Source organism: Amborella trichopoda, chromosome 12 (genome assembly GCF_054954075.1).
Source record: "Amborella trichopoda isolate Santa Cruz 75 chromosome 12, AtrichopodaSantaCruz75HAP2 v2.0, whole genome shotgun sequence".
Classification (NCBI taxonomy): domain Eukaryota; kingdom Viridiplantae; phylum Streptophyta; class Magnoliopsida; order Amborellales; family Amborellaceae; genus Amborella; species Amborella trichopoda.
The window spans coordinates 30,319,117-30,338,472 of NC_142347.1; the positions used below are offsets into that span (position 1 = coordinate 30,319,117).

The window sequence follows — 19,356 nt, forward strand, 5'->3', positions numbered from 1 at the left end:
CACTATAATGTTATGATTTGGTTTTGAGTCTAGTTTTTAACAGAAAAGATTTCAAGAAGAAACTCTTTGAGGACTGAGAGAAACAAATTTTTATTGAGAGGTGTTCAACCTGATTTTCAACTGAAAAATTTGCATTGTGCCGTAAATGTCACTAAAATGAATACTCACTAAATGATATGATTTAGGTATGGAACTGAGCACTATTTTATACTTTTTGAGTCGATTTCACTACTAAAAGGCTTCGAATATTAACTCTTTATGAATTGAAAGATAACATATTTTTATCATGTGATACTCAAGTTCTATTATGCCGTAAATTAAAAAGATGTGGCATGTTAAGGCACATTTTTTTTATTCATAATTATGGAGACTATTTTTTCGGGCTCATTTAAAAAGATTTTATAGTGTGCTGTGAGTATGGTTTATTATAATAAAATTTCAAAGAGAGGTAATACAGAGTTGGCAAGATATGACACGTTATGTGAAAAGTATTCGATTTGGGAATAACATAAAGAAGAAGAAACACAATACCTATAAAAACATCTTGGTTTCTTCGAAATGAAGGGATATATAGAGAGACTTGATGGTAGGATAGAAATGCTAAAAATCAATGGAAAAATCGAAATTGTGATATTTGAAATAATGGGATGAAGAAGATATTTTCTTCATGGTGTAAGAGAATCCAAGTGACGAAGAGATGGATACTTCGTGATATGTGAAACCGATGACCAATATATTCTTCATCAGTTGCATGTACATCCAAGATCACAAATGCTTGTCAAACAAGCAAACGTGATGAATAAAAAAAACTCATGTACCACGCTACAAGGTTTTGAGGTATGAAATCTATCCCACATTACATGGTAAGGGCATATAGGGAAAGATGATTTAATAACTTTGTTTAATAAGCTTTGACTATATTTTAGCTAATTGTTTTATGAATATATATGGAGTGTATGAACATTAAGTGATAAATGCTAACAAATTTGAAAGAGTTGATTTAGAATACCTTGTGTTTTTGTGTCTCTTTGTGCTTGAGTATGAACTACTTAAGGTAGTGATATACATGGAGATGTGATTTGGTCAAGGGCTTTGAGCCCTAAGGATGAAATACGAGAGATGGGTGTGGCTCATTCAAATATGTAAGTACAAAGGGAGTGTTCTGATGGAACTCGTTCTTGGTGACTATCCTTTCAATAATGTATATAATATGATGTGTTGCATGTGATGCTGATCTCTTGATAAATTTTCCATAATTGTCAAAAAGAAAGTATTTTGTCAAGGCTTTAATAGACACTATTTAGTCATGCTTTATTTTGGATAAAATAAGATGGTATATATGTTTTGTTTTTGTGGCCATAAACTTGACTTGTTAGGAAATTAAAGGTGAATGCGGTAAAATGATTTATGAAGGCTAAACATGTATTTTAAAATTAAATTGGATGATTTGAGAAAAACCTAAGTCCATGAATATGGTTTTGAGAAAACCATATACTCTTGTAATGTCCATCAAGTTTTTATGAAAATCATTTTAAATTATCATACTATTATATAATTATTGCTTGTGAATGCATATATATATATACCAAGTCAAGTTTTTTTATTAAAAAGAAAAACGTTGTGTCTTGAAGGTATTTATAAAAGTGGGAGAAAAACTATCATGCACTGTTTTTTTTTAAATACCTATATGCATTGACCCATGTTTCTAGTTATTTAGAATCCTTGATTACCTGTGACTTTAAACTATAGGGAATGTTGTAGGAATGCCATCATGCTAAGCTTCCTTGACACATGTTGTGTTGATTAGATAACTTGATTTGTATGAATTTACTACCAAGATGTCTAATGTGATTGAACCTTTGTGCTTAATGAAGGTTTTTGCATATTGTGAAACCAACATGTATTTAATTACATATTGCATAAGATTTGATATGCTATCTCGTGATATATACATAAGAATGTTGAAAATGTATATGTTGTGTATGCAATAATTGAGTGGGAGCTGCTACAGTCCCACTCAATTATAAATAAGGAGAAAAAGAGAGAGAGAGAGAGAGAGAGAGAGAGAGAGAGAGAGAGATAAATATTATTAAATAAGAAAAATCAATACTAAAATAAATAAGGAAATGAGAGAAAAAACTAGATCATAAAATGAAGAAGGAAAACAAGAAAATCATGACTATAAGTAATAAATGAAAATAAATATTAGAAAAACAAAAGAAAAATTAAAGAAAGCAACATTTAGGCCGACCCCCAAGGCCAGCACCTCGTACTCCTCTAGGTCCATGGCCTTCGCTTCAGACTCACCTTATCGTTGTTGGGTTTATGTGGCCTAGGCCTTACGAGTGCTTGTAAAATGAAATAATATAGTGAACCATGAACTCAGTGGGAGTGTGGTCCATCGTAGACCATACTAAGCAAACGATGTTTGTTGATACCAGACTGTGCTTGATGATCTAGGCCAGTTGGTTGAAAAAACCAAGGTATCTGGGCATCGAGAACAAACCGAGAAGGGTTCTGGGTTATTCTTTGATGAGGTCGGAGCTTATGCCTAGATAAATGAACCGAGAGACTGTGTGAGCCTACAACGCTAGGGGTCAAAACCTCATCCATAATCCATCACATGTCATGCATATCAATAGATCGTTTGGGAAAACTAGATATCCAGTTTTTAAGGTGAAACGTATGCATGTACGAGAGATACCCAGTTGCATAAGATCTTGGTGACCTTAACTCATATCTAAGGGAGGACCTGAAATTCACAGACTGGTATTGCGAGCCCTTTGCTCATCGGCCAGACTTTGACGACCTGTTAATGAGCCCCTGCTTGGACTGTGGGCCATGGAAAATACTGGGTCGGTCTAATAAAGCAAGTGTGGTCCGTAGTCTACAATTGAAGGTGGAGTGCCCCATGATTATTAATTCAATCCTTAAACCATATAGATTCATTTTCCATCATATTAATTTAATTATGTTTGTTTTATGATAGAAATTGTTTTAAAATTATTATTTGAATTTTTATGAATATTTTGATATTTTATTTATAATTTTTGGATTTATAAAAATACAGTTATTGATTTTACAAAAGTATAAAATTCAAATAATATTTTAAAAATTAATTTGTTAAATATCATGGGGGCCATAGTGCACATGGGCCCACCATGTACCATATGGGTGGGGCCCACACGTGCCACACATGGGTGGCACGCCCCACCTCTTGGTTGTTTGCTTTGCTATCAAGTTATTCAAATTTAGGAAACGTATCTTGTGGCATGTGATCTAATATTAGATATGGAAAAGATTGACCACATCTTATCCTAAATATTGAAAGCATATCGTGATTTGTCATATCTTTGAATAGTATGGGAAATAATATGTTATTTTATGGAATGAATAATATTTAAATAAGATTCAATTTATTAAAATATATTGATGAGAAAATGGTTTAAGGAAAAGGGGATAATGGTCCAAGCATTTTCAATAATGTTAACGGCCCATTTATAGAATGGATGACTCATATCTATTACCCCACAAGTCACCTTGGTCAATGGTCCATATTCAATTTCAAGAAATAGACAAACTATGAGAAACCCTAAGAAACTCTAAACCTAAGTTTTCTCTATAAATAAGGTGCACCCTATTCCTATTCTCTATATTTTTTTCTCTCCCACAATTCTCTCTCTCCTATAGCGGCACGCCCCACTCTCTCTCCTTTAGGTATCTCTCTCTCTCCAACTTTCTCTCTTTAACCCTCTCTCTCCTAAGCCTCTAGAGGGGCACGTACCAACCTTAGGTCTCCCACTTTTTCTCTCATGCTTTAAAAATACTAAGGGTTGGAAATTAAGGGTAAGCCAATAAAATTTTGGGAATAATAAGGGTTACCAAATTAGGGGTAAGCCAAGAATCGGGATTAGAGTTTGTAGAGATTTAATAGTGAATACTCAGTTTGGCCGAAATTTGTTTTCCCAGTTCGAGATTGAAGGAAAACCATTGATCTCACGCCATCGAATGTAGGTGACTCGATGTGGGGTGTAATAAGCCCGTTTGAGATAATCTTCGGTATTCTCTTTTTTGGTTTCTTGCTATATTTAATTATATTGGTTTTATATTCCTAAGCATAAGAATTGTGGATATTTTTTTTGTTTAAAAAAAAAATGGTTTAATGGCATCAAGGTCTTTAAGATGTTGGATTTGTTAGTTTTATTTTCTTTAAAGCAAGAATTATTGTAATAAAACTGCTTGTAAGTGATCTTTGTCAAAAGAAAAGAAAAAAAAAAAAAAAAAGGATGAAAAGAAGAAAAAAAAAAAAAAAAAATTTCAATAAAATTGCATTAGTCTTTCTTTCAACCGCAGCACGGTGTCGGTACCCCTCTCCCTCTATTGTTGCTGCTTCTACCACTCGTCTCTTGTTCTTTTTTTTTCTTTTTGCTTTTTTTGCATTTTTAGGTGTCCGACTTGTGATAGGTGTGTTTGTTTGCTAGCTCAAGAGAGAGAGGAGAGGGAGAGGTACTTTATGTAATGGGTAGAGGTACAAAAACTAGAGAGAGAGTTGCATTGCTTCAAAAAACTAGATACTGTTAATTTGCTTAAAAAGCTAGAAAGAAAGCTAATTTGCTTCCACACAAAGAGAGAGTTTTCGTTTTTGAGGGGTAAATATAGCGGTACGATATTTTAAATATCGGATCGAGGGCAAATTTGATAATAAATAAATAAAAAATTACTGAAGCATCCTTTCAAATAATATCGGCCAATTTTTAGGCCATACCGTTATAACGGTAAAAAAAACCCAATCCATTCGTAAATTTCCCTTATTCTTAATATGGAGCCGCATAAATAACGGTGCCTTTCAAGCAAACATGCTGAAATCGGAATTACTCTTAAACAAGAGTAGACCAAACATGGCTTTTAACTATAGAAAATTGTTTCATGCGGGCTGGACTTCATTCCTACACATGCCTTCCAGAAAGCATAAAGCATCCATGTTAAAGATGGATGCAAGTAGATGTTCCATCAAAAAACAATAGAAACTACCAGTCCAAATGTTTTCTTACTAGAATTATTACTTTTAGTTTTTAAAATATATTTATTTATTCATATTCATGATCTTCATGTTAGAGATTACAAGTCCTTAAAATTAAGTCTTAAAATTTATCTAAAAAATAGATTTATTAAGGGACCAGCATTTCTACATATGCGAGCTTGGCGGAAACCGGTCCTTTTATTATTTCAAGTACGCGAGAAATGGAAACTTCTCAAAATAAGTGGTCCTTCCAATCTAGCCCTAACCAGACACACTATATCGTTTTCTTACACGAAGGACCAAAAGTATTCATGACTCTTAACTCATCAAACTTGAAATCACGCTCTTAAGTAAAGTCGCATAAAATAGGCAAAACTCTATAATATTTTTCAAATATGTAATAATACATACTTGGATTACTTTGAAATCGATAGTTTGAAATAAAGTATTTCCGATAAATTTGTTTTCTTGTTTCAAAATAGCTAAAAGATTTTTGACTCCTGCGGGAGTATACTATTCATCTACTATCTCAGGCAAAATTTACACTAAAAATATCTGAGTATACTATTCATCTACTATCTCAGGCAAAATTTACACTAAAAATATCTTTTAGATCGCAATTTTTGGAGATGTGATCTCTAAAATAAAGAAAATTAATATCAAAGACAAAAAAGGGAAAATATCTCTTTATCCTCTATTTTTTGCTTCCATATCTCATGAGATCTAAAAATTGGAAATATTACTTATAAGCAAAAGGTCTTCATCTTTTCTATCTTACACCCCTAGACCTCTTTAACCATAAATTTTTTACCCAAACAAACATTAAAATGATACCCTATTCAAACTATATATCTCTCTCTCTCTCTCTCTAAACTCAATCTTTCTCTCTTCGCTTCTCGATAAGTTTACCAGCCAAGGGTTTTAGCTTGAGCTCGAACACGAGCACACTTCTTATATGTGAGAGAGAGCTGGAGTTTTAGAGAGAGAGAGAGATAGAGTTTTAGAGAGAGAGAGATGGAGTTTGAGTTTTAGAGAGAGATGCAGTTTTAGAGATAAAGAGATGGAGTTTGAGTTTTAGGGAGAGAGATGGAGTTTTGAGAGAGAGAGAGAGAGATGATGATGTAAGAGAGAGACGGAGTTTGGGTTTTAGAGAGAAATGGAGTTTTGAGAGAGAGAGAAAGACGATGATGTGAGAGAGAGATGGAGTTTTAGAGAGAGTAAGAGATAGAGTCATTTCATAAGTTGTTGAGGTCAATAATACATTGTCAAAAGGGTTTAGGGGGTTGAAAGATAGAAAAGATGGAGTCTTTTTGCTTATAATATTTTCAATTCTGGGGTCTGATGAGATATAGAAGTTAAAAATAAGAGATAATAGGATATTATCCCAAAAAAAAAATACACTCTCTATGTGCCTAAAAAGAATGGAATCCCAAGATTACACTGGAACCATCTAATTTTTGGAGGACATGATCTAGATGTTCAGGAACTCAAAATCTACAATTTTTTTATTTGAAAATAATCTTCTAGTTATAATTAGATGGAACACAAAATTTCAAATCAAATGCAAAAAAAATTCTTTAAAATAAATGTTTCACCCGATGGAGTAAATGTATAGTATGCTCCTGAACATACACAAAGCAAGGAGAGAGAGTGTGTGTGTGTTGGCATGTGGGCCTTTAAAGAATAATTACTACATTACATTACTAGAAATAATCATCAACATTCAACCTCTATCGATGCAGAAAAAGCATTGGTTACAGTTGTGAAAATTAGATTTATACAAAAATCAAGGGAAAAATGATTGGAGTTTGTTATGTTATGACAGTCAAAGCCCGTCAGTGAGATGTCTAGGGCTGGCTATAGATCGGGCCAGCCCCCGAGGCATTGCCAAGACTGGGTCAAAGGGATATTGGCTCAAGCCAAGCTGGGTCACATAGACCATTTTAAAAAAAGAAAAAAGAAAAAAAAAGGTCTTTAAGGAGAAACACCAGGCCTGCAATGGTCTAGCCGCGGTAGACTCGGCCCTCGAGCCGCAGTGGCCTGGTCCTCGGGCCATATTTTGTGGCCCACAGCCTACATCTTTTGGAATCATGCCGGACTGTGTGACCCATTGCCAACCCTCTTAGTTAACCGCCCGCCACAAAGAACCTTTACAGATAGGGATTCTATACAATAAAACCATTTAGCTTTGGTATATTGAGGTCACAATTACTTATAACCATCCGATGTAAAATCTGATAGCTTGGGTGTGTCACAAAGTTCGAGAAAATTTTTGAACCTTGAGCTCGGTCAATGAAATAAATATGTCACCGAATTTTACATCTAATGGTCAAGATTATTTGTGACCACCTTGTAACAAAGGTTAATGGTCTCTTTGTATACTTTCTCTTGAAAATATAGTAGTTTTACAAGTACATGTTCAAACTCCTAAGTTCACAATGAACAACCCGTTAAAAATATAAAAGTCATTAAGAAGCCTTTGGTTACCAAAAACACAGGATTTACGATAGGAAAAGTGTTCCATGCATCAAGGGACGCATGCCATATGCGTCCCCTTGATGCATCAAACATCCATCTCAAAAATATCATTTTTTATTTTAAAATGTAATTCTTTTGTTAGATTCATATTCACTGTGATGGAGATTCTCAACCCCTAAACTTTTGGATCTAGAATCCATCTCGAAGATAAGATGGATTTTGGAGGGAGCACTTATATAAATAGATGAGTCAGGGGACCGTCATTTATGGTTTCACATACATACAGTTACTAAAATTCAATCCCCGAATGCCCATCACATTCCAAAAACCTATTGAAAAGCTAAAAACACCTTTGTCCTTAGACAAGTTTCAGCGTGGAATATCTTCTTTCAAGTATCATGCAATGGGTGTGGAATATTTTCCTTCGTGTATTGTACAATTGCTCCATCCTTAAGGTCAGATCAGAAAATGAATTCAAAAAAATGAATTCAGAAAATAATTTCAGATTAAATTATAATATACAATGTCATAGCTAATACATGAAGAAACAAATAAATAGATGAAAATGAACAGATGGATGGATTGATAGACAAACAAATAGATAGATAGATAGAGGGAGAAAAAGAGTGTATTGCAAATTAATTATTATACACAGCATCTTAAAGGGAAGATCAGAGCAAATATTGAATGACTCAGCAACCTCTTTTGGTTCTGTTTCTTTCCTCCTGCCTCTGCAACTCCTAAGGCAATGAAAGGCCGGTTCTTCTTCTTTTACACCAATCTCCTAATGGAATTCGACTTTCGATCCTTCAAGCTGATGATACATAAGCAAATTTACAGTGTTAACTAGTGCAAATGAAAACCTTTTAATCAGGTAAACAAAAGAAAAATGACATTGTTGAGATGGATTGAGAGAGAGAGAGAGATGTTAAGGACTCCTCAGATTAAACCACAAAAGAGCATTAAGTTTGATGATGCATATGATATTGGACACCGATGAGGTGGGGAGGGGGGAGGGGGGGCGCGACCATACATTGTTCTTCAGTGCTCTAGTAAGGATAGCTCTAAAACATCAGATTAATACGGTGGGGTGCGGGGGTTGGGGGAAAGCGACCATCCATTGTTCTTCAGTGCTCTCAACTGGATTAGCATTTGAAAGTGATCTAGTACGGATAGCTCCCTATCATGTTTGAATCACATCTTTCAAATGCCTTTTCCATTTCTCCATTGCTCAGGCATAGCATCAGCTAGAGTTAGCATGACCACTGAAAAGTTCAAGTTCAAAACAATTGGGATATTGGCATTGCTCACCCAAGTCGAAGAAGAAGATCCTACTCTATTTGAAGTTGAGTAAAGAGATCATGCAATCAAAGGTTGTAAAATAACTATTAGAACCCCTTTCCCATGTGTGCGCATGAAAGGTAACAGGTAGATTTGTTTATTTTGCTTTTTTCTTCAAAGATGGAGATTGGGTTCATTTGATCATTTAATTTTTTTAGTTATCTTAGGTAATTAAGTCTTTTTTTGTTATAGAGAACTGAGGGATAGAGTTAAAATTTAATTTGAGAAGATGAAGGGCGAAGATTTAATAGTGACTAGGGTTTCTTATGGGAAAAGTGACTTAAGGTTACTTTTATAAATATGTAAGAAGGAAAACAGAAATAGAAGTACTGAATTTTGGGTCTCATAAAAGATTATTTTATGTTTTATTTTCCTTCTCTCATTTTCCTAAATCATGTTGTAATATGCAATGCACTCTCATGACTCATGTTACACAAAAACCATACAATCTTAGAAGGAATATTCATCAAGGGAAAACAATGGTATATACATGGTCAAGGGAAATTATGGCGTAACCCAATACATTGTAGAAATCCCCATTCACCCTCCACTAAAGCCATGGATAGTGATGGAGGAACAGTGGCAACCACCCTCAGGTGAGTGGCTCCATGTCAATCTCTATCACTATCCATCACTTCAATGTATAAGGAAGATCCAACATGACCGGGGTTTTACAATACTGCAGTGGATTAGAATATACTTTGCCCATGGTAAAACAAATGTAACTAACTACATATTTATCAATCCATAGAAACCCCAGAATGGGTCCTTTCACAACTTTATAGTGATTCAACTTAGCAACATATTTTAACAGGAATGTTCAACAAACCCCTTTTCTGCTCACCTTGTTATTTTCCGCTTTGACCCTTCAGTGGCTGACAATGTAAGCTCTTGCGGAAATTGTCATGTAGAGTATCAATGATCACAAAAGAGGAATGCTTTGCACGGCGTAAGGTATCAAATTGTAAATGATTATCTACAGAGAAGCCTAAGAAGCCTTGTGGTGTATAAAATATTTCACTTTGTAAAATACCATCCTTGTCCTCGGTGCTTGACGAAGGATCATTCATCTCGACCCGCAAGGAGTTAATATGTGTTGTTAATATAGCCAAAAGCATAGCGATCAAAAAGCTAAATGAAGCCTTAAATAGAATTTAGTAAGGGTAAATATAACCTAATAAAATGGAAATGGGTAAAGCAATGTCCATTGGATCATCAACCTCCAATAATGGGATGGAGAGTGATGGAAAGAAGTAAGGTTTCCATGTCAGTTCAAGTGAACCCAACACACACTCCATCACGGCCCATCTTTCAAAATGGTCTGCAATGACCCAATGGACCATGATTTTTATATAGTCCACCATACTATAAAGTCACATTTAAGAAATCTATAAATATTAACAGTTGAAATGCACAGAAGATAATCCATGTATGCCGAAATTTAGATGAGAGACTTCATGTCTAATTGCTCTACTTACAGGAGAAAAGGAATGCTTTCCCCTTCTGTTACAGGGAATTTGATTCTTGCAATCAACATTTTGTTCGGCCTCATAACAACTTCAAGATAAACAAAAAATTAGTTAACATTTTCATCATTTAAAAGTTAAAAACTACTTTTGATTCAAATAGATATTGCATTGCCTACTGACCGAATTAAAAGGTGAAATTATAAGTGCCTTAAAATATCCACTTTAGTGCATTTTTGCAATTAAATTCTATAGCATTCATTCAGTTACGAAAGCTTTTCTTTTCTGTTCTTAATAAAACATAGATGATATGATTTTCAAGAATCATGTGAGTTTATCTTAAGACGAACATTAGAAAGACAACAGTCACTTAGAAGGGTAAATTGTAAAAATTCATTCATCGAAAATAAGCACTTACTTCTCACGAAGATAAAAAATTTCACACAACATGCAAACCCGGAGCTTGCCGGATATTTCAAATTCACCACAGTACTTTCATGCATGCTGCATGTGAACCACAATAAAATCCTCCCTCTTCTTACGAATGGAATCTCCAAGCTGGCAAAGGAAACACAGTGTAAATTAGCATTACATTCAATAAGATGATCAAACTAACAAAGAAAGAACCACATAAACCCTTAAAAGGATAGAAAGAATGTTAAAGATCGCAAGAAAATGGCAGTTAACTAATTAATGATGTTATCTTTGTAAAAAAGTGGCATCTGAGGACAAATGTGGTTTTTTGATAAGTGGTCAAGAATGTTTAATATATAACAGTTCAAGTAGCAAAAAAAAAACACAATGATTTTGAAAGATATAGCTAAAAAAAAATTGCTTTGTACTTTCTGTGTCAAGAGTGCTTCCTTTGCAGTATCATTTGTAACAATAGCTTGGGTTGAATATTTCGGAGCCATTTTTGAAGCTGGACTTTTTCCACTCTTTTGTTGTTTTTCACCATCTTCTTTATCAATATTAGCAATAATATACGCTGCCCTTCTAGCAAAGTAATCCCCATCAAAATATGGCACAGAAGTCAAGGTCACATTTGCCTTCTTTTCACCAGTACGCACAAAGAATTGTTCATACATATTAGTATGCTCCACTACAATATCTTCATCTGTAATATTCCAAAAAGTACAGGAAGTAGCAGAATTTATACCAGACAGATTGCAAGTTTTCTAAAATGGTAGAAACCCACTTATATAAATCACCTAATACATTGAAAAAACCAGCAATGTACGATCATTTTTGCCAGTCTTGACCTAGACATCATAACTATCCCATCTCGTAACAGGCAATGAACCGACACATCAGATTCTATATTTTTAAATCAGCTATACAATTTTTGAACCACGCATGCAATCCATAATTCTGGATTGGAAAATATCATATTAATATCTAACCTTAATCTTATGCAATCAGATTAAGAGTGAGACAAATGAACAAAAGAGATAAAAAGGAAAAGTATGAAGAATTATGAGATTCTCACCAAAATTTCTCGATATACAAAAGTACGAAGAGCCTCCCCAGTAATAGACTTAATCGCAGGCTGGAAGTACTTGACAGAATCAATATATGAAAGACAGACACGACAATTGTTTGGATATGGACATTCCGAACCATATTCTTGGACGTACATGCAAAAAAGACAACGTCTACGCCTTCAATTTTTTGAAACAGCAATATGACCTGCAAAAAATCATCAAATAAATCCAAGTCAAAAACACAGTAGAGCTAGCAAAAACCATCAAATTCAAGACTCCTTTCAACATCAACGCCTCAAAAATGACGACACAAGTATCATGATTGGCTTACTAATTTTTTGGAAATGTTATCTAACCTTTGACTTGTATGGAAACTCTGAAGAGTAACTTTCATCTTTAACAATCTCCAGAAAACGTTGGCTCACTAGCAATTTCTTGTCAACAGATAAGAAAACTCTAATGACAAGATCTTTGGCCCCTGGCACCTGGAACCAATGTGGTCATCATTATAATGAATATAACTTGAACACTCCATTCGTTGATGAACCAAGATTCACAATACTATAGTGTCCAGACATCATCATTATAATGGTATTAAAAAAAGAAATTAATATTAAAATATTAAGATGTTAACATGCAATTCAAATTATAACAAAAGGACAAGCCTTTGTTCTCCCACAGTATAAAATCTTTAGATAACAACAGCCAAATGACCAAAAGGACTTGAATCAAAGCATCAACTTGAAAACAAAACAGAACTCATTGTTATTTAAAACTTCTTCTCCCTAACTATGATAGAGATGTTATCTCATATTGTGAATGAGCAATAATATAAAAAATGAAAACAAAATGCATGCATGTGAGAATAAATCCATATTCAGCAAACTTTATATACTCTATAATGGCATAACTTACATACCTTGAGATATGAAATATTCATGCCAAAATCTGTATTATAAAATCAAGTAACAAGATAAAAACAGGAAGTTATTCAATGCCAAAAAAAAGGTAAAACAGACCTGGTTTATTTCAAATTTTCCACTACACATTTACATACACAACTCATAGTGCATGTGAGTGTGTGTGGGAGAGAGAGAGAGAGAGAATAAAAATAAAAACAATAAACTTTAAAGGTGATCCAAAAAATGCAACCACGGTACCTCATCAAAATTCTTCCCTGATACTTTTGCCCTTTCTTCTCTCTCCCAATTTAGCCGCCTAAGTAGCCTTTGCTCCAACTGATCACTAAGGATTGTCATTGGCAAATCTTTAGCACTGTGAAGGTCACTTTGAGGTAGAGGGTTTCGTTTTCCTCCCTCAACCTCTTGTAAAAAACAATAGGGACAAACATATTCAGTCTGCCCAGAATAACTTCTATTATTGAATAGCGCACATATCTGATGGTTCCAAGATCCACATCCACTGCATTGAACCCACTATACAGAAGCATTACACAAATAAGGGGGAAATATCGACAAAGATGAGAACTGGCAGATCTAGCTTTAACAAGATGGATCCGTACCTCTTCGTTAAGTTCATCAATGTTCTTTTTCTCAACAAAATTAGACTTGAAAACCTGAAATCCTTCAACTTCAATGCTCTCACCGCGTGCTCCACGGAAGCATCTAGGACAAATATAAGATTGTTTGCCCCCATTGCTTGTGATATAATATATAGCATCTCTCTTGACATGGAGACCACATAAATTACAATATACCGCAAGTGCAAAAGAAAGGTTCTCCATACAGCACAACTGGCAACGACTTTGATTTGAAGAATTCTGCATTGCTTGACGTTGTTCTGCCTTCGATTTAGTCTAGATACATTGAAAACATAAAAAGTTAGAGAATCTGAAAATTAATACTCGCATTAAACATATTCAAGGAAAACTGGGATCAAATAACTAATATTACAAAAAAAATATGAAATTAACACATTTATGCTTGCAGAGGTCACAAGATAAAACTATCTAAAGCATCTTAGAGTGGCTATAATGTTATGGTATCTTAGAATGACTATAATGAAAAACACCAAAGAATCAGTACAGTAAACTTCTCAACTCTAAAAGGATGTTTACAATGTATTAAACCCTAGAAAAGACAAACACTAATCCCGAGACACCACTATCTGCCAAAATGAACCATCAACCTAGTGGACTGGCATAATAAATACAATCAAACCTTACTCGCATCTCAATATACTAACATGGCCCTCAATTACCCAGAATCTATGAAGGGAGGGTTCAAGGCCAACTGAACAACTAGCACATTCCCCACTAATCAGATTAAATTTTGATATAAAGAAATATGCATATCATGTATGTTTCTGTACATGAAAGTTCTCCAAAAGTTAATGAAATTAAGTTACCAATCAAAAACAAAAAAGGCCAATTAAGAAAACAAGAAAGAACGATGACTGCATATTAGAAGTCCGACTATTCTACACGCCCACAGATGCGCTGTCCCAGTTCATGCATGTGGAAGAATGCACTTAAACAGTATTATTATGAAATTTTCGTGAAGATTGCGCAAGATTTTCTTTTAACATATCATTAACAAAACTAGGCTACACAAAGTTCAAAGAACTCAAAGGTAGACCAGCGAAAAGTGAAAAATTGGTGCCAACAAGATGATCAAACCAATACTTTATATATCATGTTCGAGATTGAATAATCCCAAAAAGAAAAAAAAGAAAAAAAAAAAGCAGCAGCACAATACCGCAAATATATTGGAAATCAATTATCTTCGAATACTAAGTCAAATAACCATTTGAAAATGTACTTACCTCGACAGTCTTATCCATTTAATCATATGCACCATAAAAATAAGGCAGAATACCGCATTCACAGTGAGAAAAGAAAGTAGACAAGTGGTTGTAAATTTCATAGGACGAGACAGTTATATCTATTAAATTAAAATTTTGCAATCCCAGAGAGAAACATGTAAATCTTACGGTTACAATAAACTAAGACGATTGCATTTAGTTACCCCAAGGCTAATATATTTCAGGATGTAAATCCCAAAGAAAACATAATGCCTGCATTCCCCCCATAGCAAAGACATTGAGAAGCATGAAATTAGAATGGTATGCCTTGAGAAAGTAGGGTACTAACCGGACCCACAAACTGCCTTGGAGAGTTGATGTGAGTTCTAATTTGCTCTGGAGTGAAATACTCAAGCAAAGAAGCACCTCTTAGCTTCTGCGTCCCATGCATAGTTCCTGCTCCAGGATCGGCTAGTAAGACAACAGATTCCTGGTTTATTTCCATTCAGCACTCGTTTATCTCAGTGCAATCTTCATTGGTGGCTTGGGATGACAACCCATCTGAGGAAGTGAAAGAAATATCACCTTTCACCTGAGAAGTGTGCTCCATACCATTTTCCAGTTTGTTCCCTTGACTCTCATGACAAAAAGGTAAGGAACTCCCAACATCAACAAAACCAGGCTCTTTGATTTGAACACCTGTTTTTGCTTTCCCAAGAATACAAACCTCTGATATTGGGTATGGCACTTCATTGGTGCAATCTTCATTGGTGAAAGTGGGCATTGCACTTTCAGATTGTTCAACCCTCATTCTTTTCAGTGGGTGTTGCACATCCCCCAAAAGCTCTGAGCTCATAGCCTCTTCCCTACTCCTTATCAAATCCGCCTCCCCTGAATTTGATGGCTGGTTCAAAGATGGCTTCTGTTCAAATGTAATCACACGAGTCCAAAAACAAACAAAGCAAGCATCCTTGCTACAATGACAATAGTGCCCCCACAATTTCCTCAGCGGCTGACAAAGGGTAACGTGACAATGAACACTTTGACAACTAGAAATATGCATCCAAATCCTTCGTGCATTTACACAGTCATGATATGCACATTGGTTTTCCAGAGCTGAACATTTGCTGCCATAGTGCAAAATAACCAACCATTCAACATGTATCCAATCTTTATTAGTAAGATTTTCAATCGCTTGGGTTTGAGCAAAATAAGCTATCAATTGAGGTCATGACTGGTCTGAGCCAATGCAATCTTTAGAGACAGGTCTACATCTTGAACGTGACGAATGTCTTTTTTCATTCTTTAATTTCAACCTCCCAATACGGCAAGAAAGCATTGACGATTCACATGATTTCGCCATAATTGGAGAAGCCACCAGCTTTGAAGTATGCAAAAACTCTGCATTGTACCATATAACCTATCAATTCTCCATCATAACCAATGTCTGAAACAATGACTCGGGCTGGTTACCCAGCCAATGCCCAAGCCGAGTACTCGGACTCGGCCTGAGTCCCAGTAACTTGGCCCAAGTAAGGTCGAGTTCCGGCCAAGCTAAAACGTGTTAAAAAAAAATCCAAAAAATAGGAAAATATGTTTAAAGAAAAATTAAACAAAGAACATCTAAATCAAGTTAAAACAGTAGTGAAATTTGAAACAATCAATTTGTGAAGGGGTATTTTAGAAATAATCTAAAAAACAAGGGATAATGTAAAAATAACTATTCATGGCCAAAGCACTTTCCAATATTTGCCAAAATGATAGAAAACATAAAATAATATATATATATATATATATCACAAATAATTTAAACTTCTTTTTTTTTTTGAATTTTTCTTAACATCCTCAAGTGGGATACCCAACTCAAGGATAGTCGGGCTTGCCACCCTAGCGAGCCCAAGTACGCGGAACTCAACCCAATTAGTCGAACACTGATAATAACATAAGGGTAGATCAAATAAGCCTGTAACAAGGGCTACCTCAAAAATCTCAGATGAGGAAAAAATTAATAAAGATGAAAAGACCCAAGGAAGCCATCAAATAAATGTTTTGAAATATACTTTAAGGTACAATGGGGGGCCGGCCCTTTAGAGATGCCAGGTAAAAGCAAATGTTTAAATGAAGATGAAAATAACCAAGGGAACCATGTAATGACGTCTCTGTACATGCCTTGAAGTAACCCTACAGTGGAGGATTCTTTAAGAATATTACATAAAATTAAACACATAAAAAACAGAAAATGGGTATCATAGTTTTGAGTCAAAGAAAATTCGAGAAATAACAAAATAACCTAGGGAACCATACAAGAAGCATTAGAGAGACATGCATAACTGTGCAATGGGATATTCTCTAAATATATAAGACAAAAAAAGCAAATTCAAGAAAATGAAATAAAACCCTAGAATCCAAATCATATTTCTGAAACCCTAGAATTAGGGTTTCTTTGAGTAAGCGTGAAAATTTCAAGAAAATGAAAAAAAAACCCTAGAATCCAAATGATATTTTTGAAGCCCTAGAATTAGGGTTTCTTTAAGAAATCGAGAAAAATAAAAAACAACCAAACCAGGAACGAAGGAATGAGCCTTACACGAAGGGATAGATTCCTTTTCTGTTTCCTTCTCTTTCTTCTTAGCAGCAGAAGAAGAAGAAGCAGTACAAATGTTCTCTCCCTCTGTAATGGCATAACCTCGCTCTCCACACTCTCTATCCCACTCTCCCCTCTCATTTGAGCTTTATATACTTTTCGTCGCTAAAAAGACGGGATAGAATTCATGGAAGTTAATTAATTTAAGTACGGAAGTTCCCGCGGGAGTACACGATGCATTAGTAAAGAGCTAAACTCCCATGCTCGTGCGGTATTGAACTTCAGTTACTGACTAACGGCAAATTTAGGATCCGAGTTTTCGAAAATGTAACAAAAAGAAATATTTCGAAACTCCACGCTTTATGCACTTAAAAAAAAAAGGGGTGCGGTTTCTATAAGGATGCAACTTTAAACGACCCAATTAAGGCACACCTTCAAATTCTATCATAATATGTAATTTTGATGTAAAGATTCTTTAAGATTATCTTAAAATCTATATTTATCTCTAATTATAAAATTTTAAACTTTAAATATGGTTAAAATCTAGTAGATCTATAAACATATGAAAATATTAAAAACGGATGGGCTAGATATTGTGTAGCAAGATACACTATTTTTGAGACTCAAATCATGTTTTATTTCATATTCATACATTTTGATGCCGAGATGATCTTTTAGAGGGTTTTTCCAAAATAAAAGAACCTCTTTCTATGGATTTTTGAGATGTACATGTAATTCTACATTTTATGGTTGCAACCATATATGAACTTTTTCCAAAAAAAAAAGTCTCAAAATTGAACATTTTTTTAGGTTAAACTCAAAACTCAAATTCTTCCTTTCAGAAATAATCTAAAGCAATGTTTTAAAAACCAGCTTGGGGACCCAAACAGGTCCATGTAGGGTCCAAGTTGCCCATTTAACTCCGCAAGTTGGATTGGTCGACTTGGTCAATATTATAAGAAACAATAAAAACATAGAAAAAAAGCCAAAAAGTATGAAAAAGATATATAAAATAATTAATTGAAAAGCATACTATAGGAGGCACAAATCAACATAAAAAAAATATAAATCAAAAAAGCATTTTGAAAGAAAATGATAGAAAAAATATTGAAAATTAACCAAACATCAATTTCCAAGATTTTCCCTTTTTATCCAAAAAACTTTGTTAGGAATTTTTAAGATCAATGTAATATGAATAGTTTAGAAAAATTTAAAGAATTTTGGTGAAAGAATGATAGAGATCAAACGTTTTTTTTTTTTTTATTTCAGGTTAAAAAAAATCACAAAGCTAGACTATCAATTTCTCTTATTTTAGTTTTCCATCCAATAAAATGATTTGGGCTTTCAAATGGGGCTTAAACATGATTAATTTGGAACAAGTTTCAAATTAAATACTATATGCACACAAAAAAGAAAGGAGGCACTTGAGAGAAATTGGTGATCACCAACGATTGTTTATGAACACCTCCATTCACAAGAAAATATGCATCCATATTGGACTCCTTAAAGTAATGGTAAAGCTCATTCGAAAGAGAAGATAAAATATCTTTGATCTCATCCATAATGGGCACGGCCTAGCTTCTCCCTTACTCCTTGCTATAATATTAGTAAGATCACTCTCAATGATCTTGTTGCTTGCCAATTTAGATATCAACTTTAAGCCGTGTAACATCGCTCTTGCCTCAGCCTTATTTACAGTAACTAAATTATACGGACCTGAGTAAGAGATAAGTATCCTACCTATGTGATCTCTAATGAGTCAATCGAAACTAACCGAGCTCGGATTTCTAAGAGAACTACAATCAAAGTTTAATTTGAGGCATTCTACTAGCAGATAAATCCATATTGTCTGCCTCTTACACGGATCAAAAGTCATTTTGAATACCTCCATTGAGTTTAAGATGAGTTTATCAGAAGATACAAATCTTCCTTGTTTATGATTCCCCGTCCATTCAACTGCCAACGCCAAAACTTTGAATCTTAATATCGAGACCTCTAAGCAGGCTCTTTCAAAGATTTTCCTTTTTTTTTTTTGACAAGAGCACAAAATTTTTTTAATCAACGAAAGATCTTTCTATTTCTTTCTTTCCGCACATTCCATATTATACTCACCTATAAGGATCTCCACAAAATAGTTCCGAGCTTAGATATCCCCGGTGAACTCCATTGTGGGGGAAACAACTCCATAGTACAAGGTACCTGAATATGCGGGTTCAAATG

At 34.5% G+C, this 19,356-nt stretch overlaps 1 protein-coding gene across 4 annotated transcripts; it reads right to left on the bottom strand.

Annotated features, from left to right (window-relative positions):
• Positions 1 to 7,971: 7,971 nt before the first annotated feature.
• LOC18438518 (histone acetyltransferase HAC1) lies at positions 7,972 to 17,516 on the bottom strand. 4 transcript variants are annotated; one of them, XR_016046040.1, is made up of 11 exons: positions 17,140 to 17,516; positions 14,902 to 15,953; positions 13,312 to 13,605; positions 12,950 to 13,225; positions 12,146 to 12,274; positions 11,795 to 11,994; positions 11,148 to 11,422; positions 10,724 to 10,863; positions 10,318 to 10,396; positions 9,684 to 9,729; positions 7,972 to 8,312 (listed from the first exon to the last, which is right to left on the bottom strand). XR_016046040.1 is itself a non-coding variant. In XM_020670084.2 (10 exons), exons 2-9 carry the CDS (start codon positions 15,055 to 15,057, stop codon positions 9,708 to 9,710), a joined length of 1,296 nt encoding a protein of 431 aa, XP_020525743.1. In that variant the 5' UTR covers positions 15,058 to 15,953; positions 17,140 to 17,516; the 3' UTR covers positions 7,972 to 8,312; positions 9,684 to 9,707. The 4 variants fall into 4 exon arrangements, 2 of the variants coding, with proteins under 2 accessions (XP_020525743.1, XP_088710121.1); XR_016046041.1 differs by having other exon boundaries at positions 12,950 to 13,211; positions 17,140 to 17,269; XM_020670084.2 differs by lacking the exon at positions 11,148 to 11,422.
• Positions 17,517 to 19,356: the final 1,840 nt, after the last annotated feature.

Bases quoted from the DNA above. Each gene is read 5' to 3' on its own strand.
- LOC18438518 (XM_020670084.2), bottom strand. From the start codon at position 15,057: ATGGAAATAAACCAGGAATCTGTTGTCTTACTAGCCGATCCTGGAGCA. The intron at 13,226-13,311 runs GTACGGATCCAT...GCTTCTGTATAG, and splicing joins TTGATGAACTTAACGAAGAG to TGGGTTCAATGCAGTGGATG. The intron at 12,275-12,949 runs GTACCGTGGTTG...CATTGGTTCCAG, and splicing joins CAGGGAAGAATTTTGATGAG to GTGCCAGGGGCCAAAGATCT.